General features: G+C 55.4%; 1 protein-coding gene across 17 annotated transcripts in view; it reads right to left on the bottom strand.

The window, feature by feature from the left end:
• Positions 1-21,120, bottom strand: part of PLEKHG3 (pleckstrin homology and RhoGEF domain containing G3) — a 44,753-nt gene that overhangs the window by 6,027 nt on the left and 17,606 nt on the right. For 6 of the 17 annotated variants that reach the window (XM_089907832.1, XM_089907834.1, XM_089907833.1 and 3 more), the window contains exons 2-17: positions 11,845-12,225; positions 10,588-10,685; positions 9,331-9,400; positions 9,012-9,058; positions 8,753-8,903; positions 8,531-8,662; positions 8,125-8,307; positions 7,821-7,985; positions 7,474-7,560; positions 7,219-7,252; positions 6,779-6,871; positions 4,194-4,283; positions 3,699-3,737; positions 3,239-3,258; positions 2,560-2,784; positions 1,679-1,792 (exon numbers count right to left, since the gene is read on the bottom strand). In XM_089907832.1, the coding sequence (XP_089763958.1) occupies positions 1,679-1,792; positions 2,560-2,784; positions 3,239-3,258; positions 3,699-3,737; positions 4,194-4,283; positions 6,779-6,871; positions 7,219-7,252; positions 7,474-7,560; positions 7,821-7,985; positions 8,125-8,307; positions 8,531-8,662; positions 8,753-8,903; positions 9,012-9,058; positions 9,331-9,400; positions 10,588-10,685; positions 11,845-12,186 (1,890 nt within the window). In that variant the 5' untranslated portion in view covers positions 12,187-12,225. Of the gene's footprint in view, positions 1-1,678; positions 1,793-2,559; positions 2,785-3,238; positions 3,259-3,698; positions 3,738-4,193; positions 4,284-6,778; positions 6,872-7,218; positions 7,253-7,473; positions 7,561-7,820; positions 7,986-8,124; positions 8,308-8,530; positions 8,663-8,752; positions 8,904-9,011; positions 9,059-9,330; positions 9,401-10,587; positions 10,686-11,844; positions 12,262-16,149; positions 16,494-16,565; positions 17,017-21,120 lie in introns of those variants that run through there. The other 11 variants (XM_089907823.1, XM_089907836.1, XM_022570373.3 and 8 more) reach the window with 10 other exon arrangements.

The raw sequence follows: 21,120 nt of genomic DNA, 5'->3' as shown, positions 1-21,120 counted from the left end.
GATCCAGAGGGCAGTAGGACCACGTGCTGGAATCCTGTCAGAGGGTAAAGGCGGGGATGTGGCTCCTGCCAGCCAGCCTCCGCCCCTGTGCAGGACTCTGCATGTGCGCAGCGGATGGCAAGGAAGGAAGCAAAGTTGGCAGCTCTCTCTTGACCACCTTGAAGGTCATTTGAATCATAAAACCAGCCAGTACAGGCAGCTTTCCAGAGGAATCTTTAGGGAGAACACAGGATAACACTCTATAGCCTGAGGAATCAGACCCGATTCCAATCGTTCTAGTCTAGAACCTGCACAGTGGGACCCAGGAGCCAGGCCTGTAATGTCCAACACAATGGCTGCCAACCACACGTGACTCCTGAGCATCTGAAATGTAGCCAGTCCACGCTGCAAAAACCTCATACCAAAAGAGTGCAGCATACCTCATTAACAGCTTTTTAACACACTACATGTTGACATGATAGTAGTTTGGAAAAACTGGGTTAAATAATTCTTTAATGTGACTATTAGAATATTTAAAAGTACACATGAGGGGACTTCCCTGGTGGCGCAGTGGTTAGGAATCTGCCTGCCAATGCAGGGAACATGGGTTCCAGCCCTGGTCCAGGAAGATCCCACATGCTGCAGAGCAACTAAGCCCGTGGGCCACAACTACTGAGCCTGCGCTCTAGAGCCCAGGAGCCACAACTACTGAAGCCCGCGCACCTAGAGCCCGGGAGCCACAACTCCTGAAGTCCGTGCACCTAGAGCCCGTGCTCTGCAACAAGAGAAGCCACCGCTATGAGAGGCCCACGCACCGCAACGAAGAGTAGCCCCTGCTCGCCACAACTAGAGAAAGCCCACGCACAGCAACGAAGACCCAACGCAGCCAAAATAAATAAATAAATTTTTTAAATAAATAAAAATTTTATAAATAAATAAAATTACACGAGGCTCACATTCTATTGTCACCGGACAGCACCATTCTGAACTCTTTTCCAATGTCACCCAGGCTTCTCAATGTCCTGGCTGTGAGGCCCACCCCAGGGTCTAAGCCTCATGAACTTTTCCTTGGAACTCTGCGAGAGCAAAGGACTCCATTCCACATAACCCCCAGATATCGTGGGGTGGCGGGAAAAAGAGTGCAGGCTTCTGGGTCACAGACCCAAGGCTAATCTGAGCTCTGTCCCTTAGTAGCTGCGCAATGCCAGGCACGTCAACCTAACCTGAGTCTTGTTCTCCCTGGTAGAGCTGGCTCAGGAAACAGAAGGAAGAAACAAAACATCAGGCACGCAGGAAGTGCCCAGTAGATATTGACACCTTACTCCTTTGCCAGGTGGGACAGGCATGATTTAAGTGTCTGGCACACTAGCAGGGCAGGACTTTATGCTCTATGCAAGGAGCCCTGGCCAAGGGGACCTATAATCTGGTCACTTCCAATAACTGTGCCCCTTGGCCAGAGACTGCATCTGCCCAAAGGAAGAGGCACCTTTTCTAATTCAGAGTAAGAGGCTGTCGGTCACCAAGCCGCATGCCCACAGGCCAGACAGGCTTCCTGAGGGCCCGAGAGTCCTAGGGAGTGGCATCCCCTGTCCCCGTGGGCCCAACGGGACAGCCCATGCCTGAAAGCCCCATCTGCAGAGCTGGAGATCTGGGCTCAGGCGCCTCTGCACTACCCCGCTTCCGCCTGCTGGCCCCTCACCTCCGGCAGGGAAGACACAGACTCAAAGCTCAGGCACTTCTCAGCGGTGGTTGGAGATCGGCTGCTGGGCCTTCGGCAGCTCTTGGGGTCTTCGGGCTCCCTGCGCCCCTTCCCCTGCAGCAAGCAGAGGGTAGTCGTCAGCTCCCAGGACAACGGGGAGCTGGTCCCTTCTGCATCCCAACCCTGGCAGCATCTCCTGAGCCCCAAAGGGGCTGGGCTGCGTTGAGATCCAGTGTTGGACCTGAGCCATTCCAGAGTCAGCCTGAACTGCCAGGTCTGGGGACTCAGAAATCCCTGCCAGGGGCTTCCCTGGTGGCGCAGTGGTTGGGAGTCTGCCTGCCGATGCAGGGGACACGGGTTCGTGCCCCGGTCCGGGAGGATCCCACATGCCACAGAGCGGCTGGGCCCGTGAGCCATGGCCGCTGAGCCTGCGCTCCGCAACGGGAGAGGCCACAGCAGTGAGAGGCCTTCGTACCGCCAAAAAAAAAAAAAAAAAAAAAAAGAAATCCCTGCCAGGCATGCGGCTCCCTGTGTGCTGGCCTCTCCCCCTCCCCCCACCACGCCCCATTAGTCATGCCCATTGAGTAGCATGCTGGTTAGCACCCAGTGCTGGAACAACGAATGCCAGGGGCTCACCAGGGCGTGACAGTGAGCAAGGTGTTAAGAAGTGCTGATGGCAGGAAGGAAGGAACAAGGACGGAGGGATGAGAAGGGCAGGGGAGGAGACTCTTGGACGGGCATGCGCGTGCCAGGGGGCATGCAAGGAGGAGGGGGAGATCGAAGAGACACCTCACCATAGCGCCCCGGGAGAAAAGTAAAGCGTTGGCCCGATAGTGCCAGCAGTGGAGGGCGGCCAGCAGGGAGCTGGCAAAGTCGGCTACCTGCTCCGCCACTGCCAGGCTCTCCTCCTCCTCCTCCTCCTCGCCTGGGGGCTCTGGCCCAGCCCCCTGCTCGCGGCCTTCATGCCCTGCCAGGTCCTCCAGGGAGACCTGAAAGGCCTGTTCTTCCTCCTCCTCTTCCCGGGCAGCCCCTTCAGCCTCCGACTGCAGGCCCCGAGCACAGGGGGGCTGTTCAAAGTCCAGGAGCATGCCAACACTGCCCGCATGCTGTTCAGAGCACAAGGCCCCCTCGTGACAGGCCTCAGGGCAGCCCCCCTCCTCCTGCAGCAGCTGGGGCTGGGGAGGCTTCACAGAGAAAGCCACATCTAGACCCCCCCACCCCTGGTCTCCACTAGGCTCCCACGTGAAGCAGGGGGTTCTCGAGGTGGGAAGCTGGGACTGGGGTCTGCTCAGGAACTCAGGATCCAGAGAGGCCTGCCTGCCCCAGGGAGAGGGCAAAATGAGAGGATCCCGGCCGGGCCGGCCACCACCAGGGTGCCACTCCAGGAAAAGGGTACAGAAGGGTCCCCTGGGCAAGGGCCACGGCTTATTCATCTCCGTGACCCTCATGACAGAGCCTGGCGCACAGTAGGTGCTCGACAGGTGTTTGTTGAGTGAAGGAAGATGATGGGGGCTGACCTGGGCTGTCCCCCAAGGCTGTCCCGTGTGCCCCTGGCCTTACCTTCATTCCTGCTGCTCTGGCTGCTCCGCCACCACCGGGTCCCGGCACAGCGGCGAGGGGGAGGGGGAGCGGAGATCAGTAACCCGGAGAAAGAGCCCCCTCACAGAGGCCTGAGGCCCAGAGCCCCCGGGCGAGAGCGCGTCAGGGGCTCTGCTCCCAGAACCTTCACCAGGTCTCCCGGGCTTTCAAAGGAATGACTGACAGACCGGGAGCCGGGGGTGCAGAATGGCACGGTCACTCGCTCCTGCTGTCACCCAAGGGCAGAGAGACAGGGTGCAAGGTGTGCAGGGGGAACCCGGACAGCAAGGGGTGAGGCCCACTTCCAGGGCAGAACGAGGCAGAATCCCCTCTGAACTGTCCGCAACGCCCACACCCTGCTGGTCGCCAGCTTCACCCTCCCACCCCCGCCCTAGAGCGCACCTTAAAGGAGGTGGTGCCTGTCCACCCCTCACTCACTCACCTTTCTCGCTGTGTTGCCTGAGCAGATGTCTGGATGGCTCTGATGAGGAAAGCGAACGGGCAGTCAGAGCAGGCCTGAAGCAGCCCGGCCTGGCCCTGGTCCCACGCTCGCTCGCAGCGCCACACCCCCATCATCAGCTCAAAGTCCACTCCAGTGGGGCCCCCACAGCCTGAGGGCCTGAAGGAGGCTGCCCTCGCGACCAGCCCACAGGGAGACAGGGCCCAGGCCGCTGCCCCCACCTGCCTGGGGACTCTGCTGTGACCCACAGCCAAGAAGCAGCCCCGCCCCCCATCCTTGCGTTAGCACACAGCCCGGGGCCCTCAGCTCCAGGGCCACAGCCCCCTGCTGCCCCCTTCAGGATGACAAGCCTCTCTTGAGGGCCCTGGCTCCACCACAAGCCCCACCTTCCTTCCCTGCACGGAGCACATCAGCGCCTTAGCTACACCCAACGCCAAGCCCCTTCACAGCACCCCAGCTGGAAAGCAGAGGTCGCACCCGACTTTCTATGGCCCTTAAGGCCTGGCACCGTGAAGCCTCGCTGCCTGCTGGGGAGTGTTGCCCGGTTGTACACGAGCTGACCAGGCTCTGAGGACAGAATACAAAACACATCCATTAGGCTGATGGTGTCAGCACCTCGCAACCCACCTTTTCTGGGGACAGACCTGAGATAGGGAGGCATGTCTCAAGGAACCTGTCTACAGAACCTTGCCCTTAGCTCATATTGCCCTTGTCGAACTGGCATTCAGTGGGAGGCCCACTATAAACTTGGAGCCACAAGGAAAGTCTACTGAGGTCTCTCAGCTGTTCCTGGACAGGAGAGCAGACTGAAGAACTTTTTTCTAAATGTGCATGGGCACACACATACCTACACTCTATCTGCACCGAGGTAAGTAGATATCCAATTGTTTTTAGAGTGAGAAATACAAAATGCTCTTCTCTTTCATTTTAAAACTTGTAATCAAGAATATTTAATAAGCGGACTTCCCTGGTGGCACAGTGGTTAAGAATCCGCCTGCCAATGTAGGGGACACGGGTTCGAGCCCTCGTCCGGGAAGACCTCACATGCCAAGGAGCAACTAAGCCCGTGCACCACAGCTACTGAGCCCACGTGCCTAGAGCCCGTGCTCTGCAACGAGAAGCCATGAAAAGCCCGCGCACCACAACGAAGAGTAGCCCCCGCTCGCCACAACTAGAGAAAGCCCGTGTGCAGCAACAAAGACCCAACGCAGCCAATAAATAAATAAATAAATAAAAGAATATTTAATAAGTGACAAATGATGACAACGCCACCTTACTTATCCACACAGTGTACTTATCTGTCCATCCCAGCTCTCTGGAAGCAGGAAGCAGAAAAGGTCCAGAGGCAGTCAGAGTAGATGGCTGAGAGCAGGCCCTAAAGCACTTCCACTGGCCTGTATCCTACCTCTCATCCACTCACTGGCCTGCTTTTACACACGCTTCCCGCACATTAAATAGATTAATTTCTAACAGAAGAGGGAAGAAGGAAGGGCTACTAAAGAAAAGCATGCCAAGACTGATAAGGAGAACTCTTCAGTGTAAAGATGGACACAACACCTCAATGCCAGCTGTCTCTATGGCAACCCACAGCCCCGCCTCCCCCCAAGGCCCCAGAATATGGAGCTGTTCACACGCCACAAAGATGCTGCTACACCGACCTCAGAAAGGGAAAAGTTCGACTGTGTGGGCCTCCTCTATTTTATAAGGCTCAAGCGTATGAAGCATGTTTTAGAAAGATGTCTGTTTCATAACAATTAAAACTAAAACATGAAAACAAACAAAACCCAACTCTTAGCGTTTACAGGCTAAAATCTCAGCCTTGTGGAAACTTGAGCTCTGAAACGGATCATTTCCTGAGTGCCTTGCTTGCTGCAGTTTGGAAGCTGACGTTATGACAGGTAGTGTTACTATTACCACCATCACCACAGTCACTTACTGACTACCTCCACGTGTCAGAAGCTTCCAGTTCAAAGCTATGGCAAGTTAAGGGGGAATGTTGGACAGAAGAATTATAGGAGAAGAAAGGAAAGGGGGGAATTCCCTGGCAGTCCAGGGGTTAGGACTCCGTGCTTTCACTGCCAAGGGCCTGGGTTTGATCCCTGGTCGGGGAACTAAGATCCTGCAAGCCAATTTGGGGCTTTTAACACACAGCACCGTAGAACTTTTGCAACCATGGCAAGTTTCCCTAGGGTTCGAGATCCATCAGCAGCAATACCAAACAAAACAAAAACACAAAAGCATTCCAAAGACCGCTCAGCTCCACCCTCCAGAAGACCAAAGCCCGTACATCAATCCACACAGCTGCTCAGAGGACCCGTGAGTCATGCTAATCAAACCCAACTCACTGTGGGGATCCCAGTCAGGACATATCTCCCATCACTCCTGAATCTTTCTCTCTAGGGGTCTCTGAGATGGTTCTCACCCCAACTCCCACCTCATGCGTAAGTTTGACAAGTGCCTGGCCGAAGCCAAATCCATCCCTGGGCCTCGACTGAAGGCGAGGGTAAAAACCGAGGCAGAAAACACACACATTCACCACTACAAGAGCCGAGAATAAAAATCAAGGTTTTCTCTTTTCAACAGACGATTCACTCCAATACCTCCAAGTACACAGCAGCAAGCCGTCATGAAAGAAAACCCAGGAAAGCAGAACTTTTCCCTGAGACCCAAAGTAAATATTTCCTGTCTGGATTTGGTGCCACTTGAAATCTAACTCATTTTCCCCACATCCTGCCTCTGCTCTGTTCCAGAACTGGGCTGGGGACCATCCATGACGTCTGAGCGTTACTCTGGCTGACTCCCAGTATTCTAAGGTTTTGATCGCAGAGGAGCTAAGAAGGGGGGCCTTGGAAAAGGAGGGCTGTCCAGCCCTGGGTGGGCAGGAAGGGCCCAGAGGGGCCTGGTGGAAGGCAGGATGCTACAGACACACCCCTTTACCCTCCTTCCTGCCCTTCCCAGGATTTCCGGAGGGTGAGAGCCAGCCCCAGATGCTGCTGCAGAAGGTTCCCCGCATGCTCAAGCGTCCTGGAAAGAAGCCTCTGCCCGCACAGCCCCTGCCTTACCAGACTGCCGGCGCCCCTGGTGCACATGGGTGGACGCCTCATCCTGGGAGGCCTTCTTCAGGCGCTCTGGGCTGTGGCGGTACCGATTGGGATCTGCACCCAAGAGAGACAACCAGGCCTTTGGGATACCATCAGCCTTGGCGTGGACTCTGCCCGTTCCTGACCACAACTCTGCTGCCCAGCCAAGCTCCAGGGGCCACAAGACTCCAGAGCTCCCCCCTCTTCCATCTTCCGTCCTCTTCCATCCAGGAGCACGAGGCACAGAGTCCCAGCCACCAGCAGCACTGAGCCCTAGTCTTGCAGTAGACCCCCAGTCCTGACAGAAGGAGCCTCCCCACCCTCCCTGCTCTCTGGAATGTAAGTATCAGGCAAAGCTTCCTCAGGTCTGACCTAGAGATGTGCACCATTAGGGACAAGGCAGGCAGAAAGGGTACACTTACAATAGGAATCCATTTCCAAGATAGCTTCTTTGGCCTGGAAGGGAAAGGAAACCCACCTCGTTGCTACCTTGGTACGTGCCGTTTTCTCCCTCGGCCCAAAGACTTACTCTTGCTGCACCGAGGACCGTGGCATCTGCGGAACCGATCCCCACTGTCCAGTGGGGCCAACGTCCAGAAGGTGAGGCCCCAGTGGACCCCGGAGCTGGTTCTGAGGGACCCTCTCCCTGTACCCCATCAGGAGCCCTGGGAACTCACCTTCTGGGGGATGGTGGTATGGTGGTTCTCCAGGATGAGCCTCTTGATGTGGTGAGTCCAGCTCCGTTTCTCCTCCACAGTTTTGGCCTGGGAGGACCCGAGGGAGAGGGTGCGGGGGTTATCATGACAGGCCTGAAGCCATCCAGCGTGCGCTGGGCTTCTGCCGAGGAGGGCAGAGGCCAAAGAGGGCCTGTGCTGGGGGCTCTGTGAGGTTACCTTGACTCCTCAGCACAAGCCTGAGAGGTGCCCACAACGACCTCTCCCTTCCAGAGGGAGGCTCTGAGGCTCGCGCCGCAGCGCGAGGGGGCGGGTTCTGTGCCCAGCCCGCGCCCCAGCCCGCCCCTCACCTGGATGTTGTACTGCTGTTTGCTGTGCTTGTAGTGTGTGACGGTGAAGCACGGGGATTCTCTGGTGCTCTCAATCAGCATCAGGGAGGAGCACTGGGGCAGAGGGAGAGGGCAGTCAAGCACGAGGCGGGGAGCTGACCTGGGGCCCCAGCCCCTCAAGACCATCTGGGGAGGCAGGGAGAGTAATCTTTAAGGGTGGAGCTGCGTCCACACCAACCCGGGGCCCGGTGAAGGCGACACGGAGTGGAGCCCGGCCGTCAGGACGGTGGGAAGGGGGCAGAGGAGATGGCGGTGGCCTCGTTACCGGGATGTGACCCTTGTAGACAAAGTGATCTCCCCGCTTCTTGGTGATGAGCAGTGCTTTGTCAAAGAGGAAAAAGGTCTTCTCGTTGCGCACACGGTGCACGCGGAATGTGCCCTCCAGGACGAGCTCCCCGTAGGTGGTCAGGTCTGGCCCCTTCCAGTTGATGAGCAGAGACTGAATCTCCTGCAGCAGCGAATCCCCGACCCCCAGGGTCAGGGTGCTCGAGACCCTGCTGGGAACCACACAGGGCCCCAGGAGCCACCGCCTGGGTTCTGCAGAGACATGCTGCACCAAGGGCTCCCCCCAGAGAAGCCCATCCTCCCCGACACCACCCTTCAGCTCGCATTCCCTCTTCCAAACCCCGCCCCACCCCTGCCTGTCCCTCTAGCTACCGGCCCCAGAGCACCTGGAGCCGGACTGCGTGCTCATGTCTCCTCTTCATGTCGTTGATGTACCAGGCCACGCAAGTCATGGTGTCAATGGCATCCTCTACCACCTCAAAGCCGTCCTCTTCTTCATCAAAATGTTTGGCGATTTCCTGTGCGGGAGACAGGGGCTTAGGCAGCCCAGACTCAAGGGCCCTGCCCCTCCCTCAGGCCCTGTGTACTCGGGGGCACCCTGGGGTTACCTGGAGTAGCAGGTGGTACTTGAGGATGCGCTGGACTGGCTTTAGGAGGTAGGAGCCCAAGGGCAGTGAGTGCTGCAGCAGCTCCTGCCGGTCCCGAAAGAACTTGGCCTGCTGCTTGTCCTGCATGCACTCAGTGAGGGCGGCCACTGAGCTGGGAGTGGAGGAAGGGGCCGTCACCAGGGGAAGGCCTGCGTGGGGAGGTGGGGTGCTCTGGACTCGCCAAATGGCTCTGCTTCCCCTCTCCACCCTAATTACTCACTTGGGGTAGTTGTTGCAATACTGGGTGTAGATATCAAACTCTTGGCTCTAAAGAAAGACCAAAATTAGTAATTTCAGGGAGCCTCCCGTTTGACTATAAACCTGGGTGTATCAAACACATGCCCCTGGCCCCCAGAGCACACCCTCCCCGAGCATCTGCAGATCCACCTCTGTACCCATCTGTCTCGGACATGCCATCCACCCAGCAGCCCCTGGCTCCACCCCAAATGCCTTCCTGTCTGAGGCCGGGCACTCAGCACTTCCCCTGGAGAGAGGCCCCCAGCAAGGCAGGATGGAGGCAAGGACCCCGCCCTTCTTACCCTTTCCACAAAGCAGCTGGCCACAGCCACCGGGTCACTATTGCAGCTGTCCAGGTCTCTGAGTAGCTGGCTGGGTAAGGGCAGAATGGTCATCAGACACCGGACCGCTCGCAGCCTCCAGTCACCACTACACTCCCTCCCCACCCTCCTGGTGCCCACACACACGCCAGCCCTGGTGTCAGCGAGCCCTGCCCGGGGCAGCCAACACAGAAAGTATCCAGCACCACTGCAAAGGTGGGGGACAAAAAAGAGCCATGCGTTCCACAAGCAGGAGAGGGAGAAGGGACACCAGTACCCACCTTGGGAGGGGACACAGCTCCTCTGCAGGCAGGGGTCAAACACACAAAAGCAGACATTAAAGGGGGAAGGAGAGAGGGGGAACTCGCAAAGAAACCAAGGCCCCCAGTTCAGAAGGATGCAGGAAAGGGGAGAGACAGGGTGAGTCTCCCAGCACTGCTTGTTCTTAAATGGGGGCTCTAGAGGAAACCCCAATGCTCCCCCTGCCTTCCCCTCCTGTGCTCCTCTTTGCCCAACCCCCCCCACCCCACCCCCCCGCCTAAGTCTCGCCTCCGTCTGCCCTCCCAGCTTGACCAGCAGGAAGTCCCTCTGCCCATCTTAATGTGCCTGGGGTAAGGTTCCTCCTGTCCTATCAATGCTGTCCCCACAAGCTCTGCTCCTCCGGACCAGTGCCCTCTCTCTGGAGAGTCTGGGGGCCCCGGGAGCCACTCATGTGTGATCTTCGTGGAGCCCCTTTGCCCTGAAGCAGCCCCTCGCCAGGCCTCGCTCGGCCTCCCTCATCCCGCTTTGCCTGGCTTGTGTGTTCCCCTAATGGGTCAGATCACCTCCAGGGAGCCCCGACTTCCCACGGAATCAGTGGGAAGGTGGAGGAGAAACGAAGAGATCTGCACTGGGCGACCAAGATGAGAGGGACAAAGGGGCCACGAACGGACAGGGGAGAGCGCATCACGTGCAAGGGTTCAGCAGTCCCCTGAGGGGTGCTGGCCCAGGCTGGACCCAACATGAACACAGCCTCAAATAAGCACATCAGCCCCAGGGCACACGGTCCCACAGGCCCCCTCTCCTGCAGGGAGCTAACTATACCACTGTACAGGGATGGACCACCCTTCCCCACCCTCAGAGATCAGACCCTGGCCCACGTGTCACAGCCCACGAGACCAGGGACATCCGGGGCTCCTCCCTAGGCCCTGAGATGGGCCTCACAGGCAGAACATGGTGCATGTCAGGCCCGCTCCATACCTGTTCAGTGCGTAGATGCTTTCTATGTTCCCAAAAAGGGCACTGACTTGCTCCGGGTTCAGCAGCCCAGGCGTGTCAATGATCTTCAAGAGGTAGTCCTGCGTGGAGTGAGGCGTCAGGGCCCAGCCCCCCAGGCATGATCCTGTCCCTTCCCGTCTTCCCTCTTCTCCCCCAGCCACACCTCATTTCTGTACTGCATGTTACAGCTATGACACAATTTCACAGACATCACCTACTGTACTGGGTGATGTAATATCCACTTGGGACCTCAGAATGTGACCTTATTTGGAAATAGGGTCTTTGCAGATGTAACGATTAAGGACCTTGAGATGATACCATACTGGATTTAGGGTGGGCCCTAAATTCAGTGACTGGTGTCCTTATAAGAGGACACAGAGAGACACAGAGAAGGCCATGTGAAGACGGAGGTGGAAACTGGGGTGATACATCTGCAGGCCAAGGAACACCAAGGGTTGCCAGCAACCTCCGGGAGCTAGGAGAGCCCTGGCACGCACTCCCCCCCTCAGAGCTTCCGGAAGGAACCAACCCTGCCAGCATCTTGATTTTTGACTTCTGGCCTCATAAACTAGGACAGGATAAACTAATGGGCCTTAAGCCCCAATTTGTGGTTGTCTGCTAGGCAGGCCTAGGAAATGAATACACCTCCCTCCGAAGGGCAGAGAGCTCCCTCACACGGTCACCTCGCCCAGTGTGCCTCCCAGTGTGAAGCACCCGTACATGGCCCTGCGAGGCCCTGCATCTTCAATTTATGGATGAGGAACCTGAGGCTGGGCGCTGTGCGGGTGGTTTACGCAGGTGCCCAAGACCCCGTAAGCAGGAAACAACAGGGCAGGAATCTGGGCGCGGGCCGGGTGGGGTCCAGAGCCAGTTTCTTCACTGCGGTTCAGTCTCAGCTAGGCACAGTTGTCCCCGCTCCCTATCAGGGGTGCCTACGCCCCGAGCATCTGCAGGAAGTTCTGCTGGCCCAAGCTACTGATCGGACCCCAAGTCATAAGGCAGCGTGAGCCGCCAGTGGCTTCCCGGGGCCAGAGCCGTGAGGCCTCCCCACTACTCCATGGGAAGCAGCTCCTGGAGACAAACATGTCAGGGACGACTTTCCTTCCCTGGGTGGAAGTAGGTTTATGCGCGAGAGCTGGGCCACCCGAAGCCAGAGGCCAGCCCCAGCCCCAGAGGAGAGGGGGATCCCCTCCCAACCTTAGCTCCAAAGCCCCGCGGGGGGCGAGGGGTGAGCCTCACCTCTACGATGCTGCGCAGGTCCTGCACGTACGTGCGCTCCGTTTCCACGATTTCCCGCACTACTCGACCCACGTAGCTGAGCTTGTGCGCAGGCGCCACCGACGCCCGGCTGCTGAAAGGGGACAGGGAGCCCCTCATGCTCAGCCAGCTGCCGGAGTTGTTGTTGGGGAGACGCCGGCCGCGCGGGGAGCCGGCCCCGTTCTCGGCCGAAGCGTCGGAGCCGCTGGGCTCCTCCATGGCCCCGCGGCTGTCACGGGAGGAGCCTGACGAGGAAGTGGTGGAGGTCAGGCTCACGGGCCGCTCCTGGCTGCCATCTTGGTGGAGCGAGGCAGAGACGGGCATCCTTGCATTGCTGCCTGGTGGGGGCGCTCCAGGGAGGTTCTGGGCGGGACAGACAAAGGGCAAACCTCTGGAATCCTTGCAGAAACAGAAAGTAAAAGGGTGGCTGCCAGGGGCTGGGGGAGGAGGGAATGGGGAGTTACTGTTCAATGGATACAGAGTTTCAGTTTTGCAAGATAATCAAAGTTCTACGGATGGCTGGAGGCGATGGATGCACAACAATGGGAATGTACTTAATACCTCTGAACACTTAAAAATGAGAATTTTATGTTATGTGTATTTTACCACAATTATAAAAGCAACAGCTCGGAATCTCAAGGAGGCCCCTGCCTTCAGACTGTATGAGCATGTGCAAGGATGCCCAAGTGACATTCCTGCCTGACTGCAACAGCTTCACCTCCGTCTTTCCCACGGTGGACCACATCCAGTAACAATAAAGGGCTCAGAAAGCTGAGGCCCCAGAAAAGCAGAGAGGGCATCTCTGCCAGAGCAACGGTCCGGGATGCCTTGTGATGGAATCCGAAGCCCAGTGCCTCTGCTCCAGCAAAGTACCGAGCTTCCCAGAGCCTCAGCTTCGGCCGTGCCCCCGAAGATGCAGTGACCTGCTGGATGTACAGCTCTGAGCCTGATGCCCAGCACAGAGCAACGGCTCCATAAACCATCAAAACAGTGATAATAATGGCAGTTGTCAAAAAGCACTTCCCAAGTGTCCACCTGTCAAGGATCCGGCTCTTAACAATCGATGTGCCAGAGGGTAAGATGCTCCCCTGGATCGCAGAATCTCTGGGGCCACCAGGGGCTTCACCATGAACCTGAAACCTTCTGGATACTGACGGAGAAGGCAGAGGAGATGATACAAAGGCTGAACCCACATTACCCCCCTGCCCCCAGCTCCAGCCCCCTGTACAGGTCCCTGACTCACCTTGGCTCCAGGGGCACAGGAAATTCCCCAGGGCTGAGCCACCGGTGAGTCTCCCTAAGTTCCCTTCAGCACAGCTAGATCTAGATCAGGGCAGCACAGCAAGCAGGAAACTGTTCCCAGGTGAGGCAAACATAGCCTCAGGTGGACTTTATTCCCTAAGCAGATGGTGTGGCTCACAGGCAGGCCAGCCTGGAGCAGCAAGTCTGTGGAGGTGGGGTGGTGGCTGTGGGCTTTGGGAAGGTCAAGGACACTCCAGCCCCATCCCAGAGCACCAGAGCTCACCAACACCACTTTCCAGAATGTTCATTTGATTTCTGTTTCCATAGGAAAAATGTTCTAGAGCATCCCTCTCACCTCTACTGCCCCAAAGACTTCCACCTCTAGTTCTAAGGATCAGAAGCTACTAGATCACAGGCTAGAGCTATGAGGAGAAGGGTCTAGAAGGTACCATCGCTCTGGCAGTCTTGAATTTGCCCCCTGGTTTTCTGTGCCTGTGCCCCAACCTGGAACCAGTGTCCCTACCTGTGCCAGCGCCCTTGGGCTCTGGCTTTGGCACATGTTCTCTCTGCCTGGCCATTACTTCCCTCCCCATCCACCCCACGCCATACGGCCCCCCCAACCTGTGTCACTTATACCAACCCTTGGGTCTCAGAAGCCACCCCCATACATCCCCAGAAACCAAACCTGGGGGCCCCTTCTATGTACTCTTACAGCACCCCAGGGGTACCCCTATTGTAGCACTCTCTGTGTGAGACCCCCTGCCCTAGGCTGTAAGTGACCTAAGGGCAGGGGCCTTAAAAGGTGATCTGTCAAGTGGATAATGTACTACTACTGAGCTAAAGTCAGGAGCATTGAGACCTGTTTGCCATGCACTAGCCCAGCAAGGACCCTCTCAAGCACAGCAATTTCTCACTGCATGTCTCAGCTGGGGGACGGGGTCACCTCCGAGGTGCTCTATGGGAGCCTCTCATTTTGCAAGTGAGGACACAGTGGCAGCACTGGGGCCAGTCCAGAGTGCTCCCTCCCTCCAGGTGCAATGAAAGGATTAATTAACAGGATCATCTTGGTGAAACTGAGCATCTCAGGAGAGCCCCTTGGGAAATGCAGCACCACTGCTTTTTCCTACCTCCTCAAAAGAGCCTTTAAGATTAACCAGCTAGTCATTTCTACCCACCTGTGGCGTGTCATTTCAGCACAAAGAGAGACAAAGACCCAAACTCCGCCCCAGCCCTTAACCCCAGCCCTGTGGGACTCTGGTGTCCTTCAAGTCACGTGCAACTGTCAGGCACACCACAGCCCCTCCACCCCTTCTCCCCCTCAGCCCCCCAGGCCTGTCAATCCCAACTACAACAATGGGGTAGGGACTTACGACCTAAGACCTTTCCCAGATCAAACCTGGGATCAGTCAGCCCCTATGGGGATGCTAAACGGAAAAGGCCCAAGTCCCTAATGGATTTCACAGCTGGTCAGGTCACGGCCTTAAAGTGAAGGATTAGTCACAGCCACACACACACACCCCACACACACACACTCTCAGGGAGATTTATCTCTAAAGGGTACCTTCTGAGGGTCACTCTTTAGGGGCCCCGTTGCCACAGGGTGCAACATAAGCACACTTCAAAAGCCCAGGAACTAAAACATCTTTTCTATTTGGAGAACTTTTCTCTGGTTGCACACAGACATCTGCCTGCAAACCAATATCATGTTTTCAAAGTAGTGCCCATGCCCAAATCCTCCTGGGGTTAAAAGAAAGCATAATGACTAACAGCTAAAAATGTTCCAAGTGCTGTAGACATTAACAAGACCTTTTTATCTCATAACATTTCTATGAGGTCAGTACTATTATTATCCCCATTTTACAGATGCAGAAACTGAGGCCACAGAAGAAGCACGCGGTAGAGCCTGGATTTGGACTCAGGCACTCAGGCTTCAGTGTGCATGCTCTCCTGCCCCTGCCCGCTGCTGGCTGCCTCCCTGATGGATTTCACACCAGCTAGAACCACAGCAAAGGATTAGTCACAGCCCTGGATGCCAAGGCTTTGCCTCAGCGTAAGCCACGGGGGACATATTAAGACATAAAGGTCAGGGCTTTTAACAGGACATTTCACTTACCCCACAAAGGCCAATGGAGGTTAAAAAAAAAAAAAGAGAGAGAGAGTTAAGATTCCTTAAGGCTATTTCTAGACCTCCTACTATGTGACATTTGCCCATTTACCCTTTCCTTGGAACAACGTAGAAAAATACAGATTCCAGGTCAAAGGACTACAGGTCATGGAGAGGGGAAGAAGCACGAGGGCATAGGGATCGGACTGTAACTGCTCGGATGATAAGAGAAGCCCTACAGTGACCAGGAGACCTAGGATCATGAGGCTCTCTCTCTCTCTCTCTGTCTCTCTCTCTCTGTCTCTCTCTCTCTCTCTCTCTCTCTCTCTCTCTCTGGAAAAGAACACAGAGACCCAGAAAGGGAGGGATGAACAGCAAATGGGGAAGTGAGAGCAGACAAGGCAGAGTCCAAATGGGACTGTTAGCAGACACCATTAGATAGAGAGGGAAAAGGGACATCACACCTAATGTGAGTGCACTCTGGTCCTAAAAGCCCAATCCAACCATTACTGTGTGTGTAGTTCAGGCTCCCACAGAGACGGCGGAAGCACCCGCCCACGTGTTCCTGGGCGGAGGCAATCTTTCCTTCCTCTCCACGGAGCATCACCCCATATGGTAAGATTCACCCCAAAGCCAAGATTAGAACTCAGGTCTTCAAACTCATCTTGGAAGACACTGTCCGCTGGGGCAGTGCGCGCCGAGAGAAAGTTAACAGACAGCAGTCAGATGTCCACGCCCACCCCGTTCCGTCACACTAGTCTCCAGTTCCCTAAGTCGCTCCGCAGTAACCTCTTCCATCTTTCAACACAAATCAATCCAGTCAATCATCAGTCAGTGAGTCAGTCTTCTAGAAAACTCTATCTCCCACACCTGGGAAGCTCTCTTTGAAAGGGTCCTGTAAGACCTTTCTGATGGTCCCAATAAGCTGCTCAAACACGCACCTTTAAGGGTCGGGGCACAGGAGAGGAAGGGAGATCAGTTTCCTTCTTTTTTTTTCAATAACTTTTTCTAAGTTTAATCCACACCCTTCCTCCACCCACACCTCTCCAGGTTATTGGCTCCACCAACGGGGACCTTCCCTGAACATCCCCGGGCAAGAACGCAAGCAGGCTGCAGCAGGCCCCTTGGATTCCCAGCACAGCTGACCGGGGCCAAGTCCCACATCCTCCTCCGCCCCGCGAGGCCTCAGCACCGTGCCCCCGATCTGACCTAGCCTCCTGCCTCCAAACAAAAAAAATCCAAACCCCACCATAGCCCCCATGTTCTGTCTTCAGGCCTCTTGTCACTAAGGCAGTAGGACCCTGCTCCCTGAGCTCACCCCCAGCTTCAGAAAGAACGGTCCCAGAGCGGAACTCACCTGGAACCTTCGGAGAACCTCTGCTTCTCTGGTCCTAGGGAGTCCCCCGGACTCAGCAACACTCCCTTCCGGCCCTCCCTCGGGGGCTAGTGGGCTGAGAAGGCAGGAGACCGGGAGGAGGCTGTGCAGGCCGGCGCTCTGGAGACGCCCCAGAAAACATTTTGGTTTGGAGAGGCTGGGTCCAGGTGCGGAGGCGGCTGACGTCATCCTTTCACCTACCCCGCTTTGCCCCACACCCGAGAGGCGGAGCGCCACACCTGCTCTGGAGGCGGGCGGGGACCGAGAGAGGGGTCTCCCCCAAAGGCAGCTGCTCCAAAGTCCAGGGAATCACCGGGTACCGGCAAGCGGGCCAAGTCCTTCCCTGCTCGGGGGGCTGCACGCTGCGTGGCCCTCCTTCCTGACCTTCTTTCATCTCCCAACTACCGACACCTGCTAGATAGTCCAAAGGCTCTCCAAACAGGGGCAGCCACAGGCCTCTGGCTTTCCCCCTAACCCCTCAACTGCACTGTCAGGATCTGCTCAGAGAGCGTACCAGAAGGAAGCAACAGAGAAAAGCTACAGCTTTTCCAGACAAACAAGGCGGGAGCAATGTGAACTTTCACAGAGATCTCACCCTGAGATCCTGAGCCCAGCTGTGCTCTACACACACACACACACACACACACACACAGAGACACACATGCATCCAGCTCAGCACCACTCCAGACACACTGCTGCCCAGCGCTGTCCCCACAGAAGCTGGGCTCTCTGGGGTCTGTTCCTACGGCTCCCCCGGCCAGCAGATGGTGAGTAGAGCTGGCTGAGGTCATACCAGCTGAGGACACCTCTCACCACGCCATCGAGGCTTTCCTGGGGATGGGGAGGATCCCTGAGAGGGTCTGGCCTTTGCCCCTCTCCTTCTGACCCTCCTGTCCCTCCCCAGAGACTCAGGGGCCCTAAGCACCCTAAGGGAGGGCAAGGGAAGGCTCCCTAGGGACTGACTGTGTTCAATGTGAGCAACGTGACTGCCACAGAGGCTGTGCGAAGTGTGACCAGGGTTTCTGGGCCACCCAAACCCAGGCCAGCTGGCTCAAATTCATTTTCCCTCGTGAATTCCTTTTCCCACCACCCAGGAATAGCAGGGGCCACCAAGTGTGGCTGAGCCAGCTGCTAGGAAGGAAAGGCTCTGGTTGCCAATGGAGCCTTCCCACCTGAATTCTGGGAGGGGGTCTGAACACACAGACTGAAGTCCAAAAAACTCCCTCAGCCTAGCCTTGGAAGGAAAGGAAAGCCCCTGGCATCTCGTTTCAGTGGGAGGACCACTCACCCACACCTCACTGTCCCCACCACCCACAAGCTCAACAGCTGCTCATGTTGCTTCTCAAACCTGGAAGGTGTCCTAGACATTCTCTCCCTACACAAATTTGGTCAAATCATCTCCCTCAGAAAGGCCTCCCCAACCATCACCAACCCATCCAACACACACACTATTGCAGACTGAATAATGCTTCTCCCCCAAGAATATGCACATCCTAATTCCTGGATATAAGGAGCCTATGCACGTTACCTTATATGACAAATGAGACTTTGCAGATGTGATCAAGTTAAGGATCTTGAGATGGGGAAGATTGTCCTAGATTACATGGGTAGGTCTGATGTAATCACAAGGGTCCTTATGAGAGGGAGGCAGCAGGAGTCAGAAGCTGATGTGACAGCAAAAGCAGAGGGACAGAGAGTGAGAGGTTGGTAGATGCTAGGCTGCTGGCTTTGTAGATGGAGAAAAGGGACCCCAAGTCAAAGGATCTAGGCATCCTCAGGAAGCTGGAAAGGACAAGAGAACAAATTTTCCCCTGGAACCTCCAGAAGGCACATAGCCATGCAGACCCAGACTGACGTCTGACCTCTAGAACTATAAGATAATAAACGTGTGCTGTTTTAAGCCACTAAGTTTGCAGTTTGTTACAGCAGCCATGGGACACTAATACACATGCACTTCTTTGAACTCTAATGAGCCTGAGTATCACATAAAGCACTGGTCCTTGGGGGCTCTTATGTGCAAGTTTTCCTTCCAGACTAGATAATAAAACCCAGTGGGCTGGGCCTTCTTTCACCCCCAGAAGGCAATGCACACACTAGATGCTCAATAAATTCCTACGGGATTGTGCCTAGAGCACTTCACCACTCCCACAGTCAGGTGAAAGATAAACACTAGTCAAAGTCAAGACCTGAGCCAGTTCCTCCTAGTCTAATGAGTTTCCACATTAGTCACTGCCAGCAAGTTTCCGATCCACCAAGAGGCACGCAGGAGCAGTGACTGCTCGTTCACCCCAGCAGTCCCGTACCCTAGGCCCCAGACAAGGGACTGGAGCAGGGGTACAGCTGCCCTGCCATGCCACATATTAAATGACCAGCCACAAAAACTGGGAGAAGGGGAAAGTGGCCAAGGGACCACTTTACAGTTTGGAGAAGGGACTACAATAAAATGGCCCTACAGATACCCCAGGAAAAGCAGTCCACCAGGAGGTTTCACAGAAACACGTACCGAAGGCAAATGAGAATAATTACTGTTGATTAGAAATTGCTTTTGCTCTCAGCCAGGGTAGGTCAGCTTGCTCCCAGCACAACTTGTAACTAAGAAGGAAAACGACACAGACAGAATGTCCCCAGAAGATGGAGGAGCTAAAGACTGTGCTAGAAATCAGACACCTCCAGTGTTCCCAGAGACCCTACCTCTCTCATCTCTAGGTCAAAAAGGCTCACAGGACCACCCCTCCTTATCAGCAAAATTCAGGGACCCAACGCTAAAAATTAGCCATCTAGTTGCCCCCCTATGCCCACTGTAGGGGCTGCTTGTTTGGAGTCCTCTCGGCTTGAACCACACTTTCAAGAGTTGCAGCATTTACTATTGCAACAGGTTCAAAGGCACTGGAGAATCTCAGCTGGAAGCAAGTGGGAACAGAGGGGCCCACTAGATCTGAGTTGTCAGAAGAGCAGGAGAGAATGAGCAAGTACGTGAGTACGTGGGAGTCCAGAGCAGAGGTTAAATGCACTAAACGGATTCACAGGCATTGCAGTCAGGCAGACGTGGTTTGAACCTCGGCTCCTCCGTTTTGCTGGCTGTGTGTGGCCTTGGGCAGGTCACTTGACCCGACCAAGCTTCAAGTTCCTCACCTGTAAAATGAGCACAGCAGTACTACCAACCTCACTGGTCTCCAAGATTGAGATGATACAAGTAGAGCGATTTGTACAACTGACACACAGTAAACCCTCCATAAATGGTAGCAATGAGGACGATGGATGAATTACTATTTGCTCCACAGCACCAGGACAAGAGATTTTTCTGATGTGCGCCTAGAAAAGTTGACCTACATCTCAAATCAATAGTAAAGATATGGGTTAAACCTGGTGAACCAGCATGACCTAACCCTCCCCTCCCCACTCACCCCACCAATCATCCATCATCTATGATCCCAACATACATTCGGACCATGATATTATAAGGGCAAACATAAAGCAATTCGGCTGGAAAGGAAAAAGTCTGATATCTATGCCCCACAGAAGGTCAAACCAGAAGATGAAGTATGAATGAGTCACAGTCCTTTGCTGTAGCAGGCAGGGCACATTCCTCAGGGTTCCACAGGTAGAGACCGGCATGTTCAGCTAGGAGAGGAACAAAGCCATGGGGCACAACAGGCCTGAGGAGGAACAGAATTGAAGGTGATGTGAGGCGGCAAAAGCACAAAGAAGTGATCAGTAGAAACCATCCTTGACACTGGTCCTTGGGTTTTAAAGAAAAAACACAATCCATCTCCAGGGTGGACATATGGGAGAGCCATAAGGTACTGGGGAAAGCCCCGTTTCCTAAGTCACAGGGAATATCAAAGAGGGGAAAGCCGCAGAATGTGTATGAACAGCCCTGGGACTCCAGCCAGCACAGCTCAAAACCAGTGCTAGCTCTGCTCCTAACTCGCTGGACGACAGGGAGCAGGGCAGTGAGCCACCTGTGCCACAGGGTCTACCGCTCATTTAGGGATTAACACTGCTGGCCCGTCCCAAGTCATGAGCTTCAGAATTCACTGAACCATATATTCAAGCATCTACTTTGCACAAGGACATTGCAGCCTTGTGGGTGACACAAAGATGAATCACCCACAGAGCCCACTCCCAAGAGCTGATATTCTACCAGGAGAAAGGAGACAAGCACATCAATAACAAAAGAAAGCAGGGACTTCCCTGCTGGTCCAGTGGTTAAGACTCCGTGCTTCCACTGCAGGGGGCACGCGTTCGATCAACGGTTGGAGAACTAAGATCCCACATAATAATAACAAAAGGAAGTAGAGGGTGGTGTTGGAGCCACGTGGGAGGTCAAGACAGCCTCCAGTCTGGGAATCACTCAACACTTCCAAGCATGATGCTAGGCCCTAGGGATATTGAAAGGAGTAAGACACTGCCCCTCTGTCTTTGAGGAAGAGAATTCTAGAAGGAAACATAGATCTGGGGAATTCCCTGGCAGTCCAGTGGTTAGGACTCTGCACTCTCACGGCCCAGGTTCAATCCCTGGTCAGGGAACTAAAAT

This window comes from Delphinapterus leucas, chromosome 2 (genome assembly GCF_059928025.1).
Source record: "Delphinapterus leucas isolate spDelLeu-1000000601 "Yukka" chromosome 2, BTC_Dleu_Yukka2, whole genome shotgun sequence".
NCBI lineage: Eukaryota > Metazoa > Chordata > Mammalia > Artiodactyla > Monodontidae > Delphinapterus > Delphinapterus leucas.
This window is presented reverse-complemented; position numbering and strand designations above follow the sequence as displayed.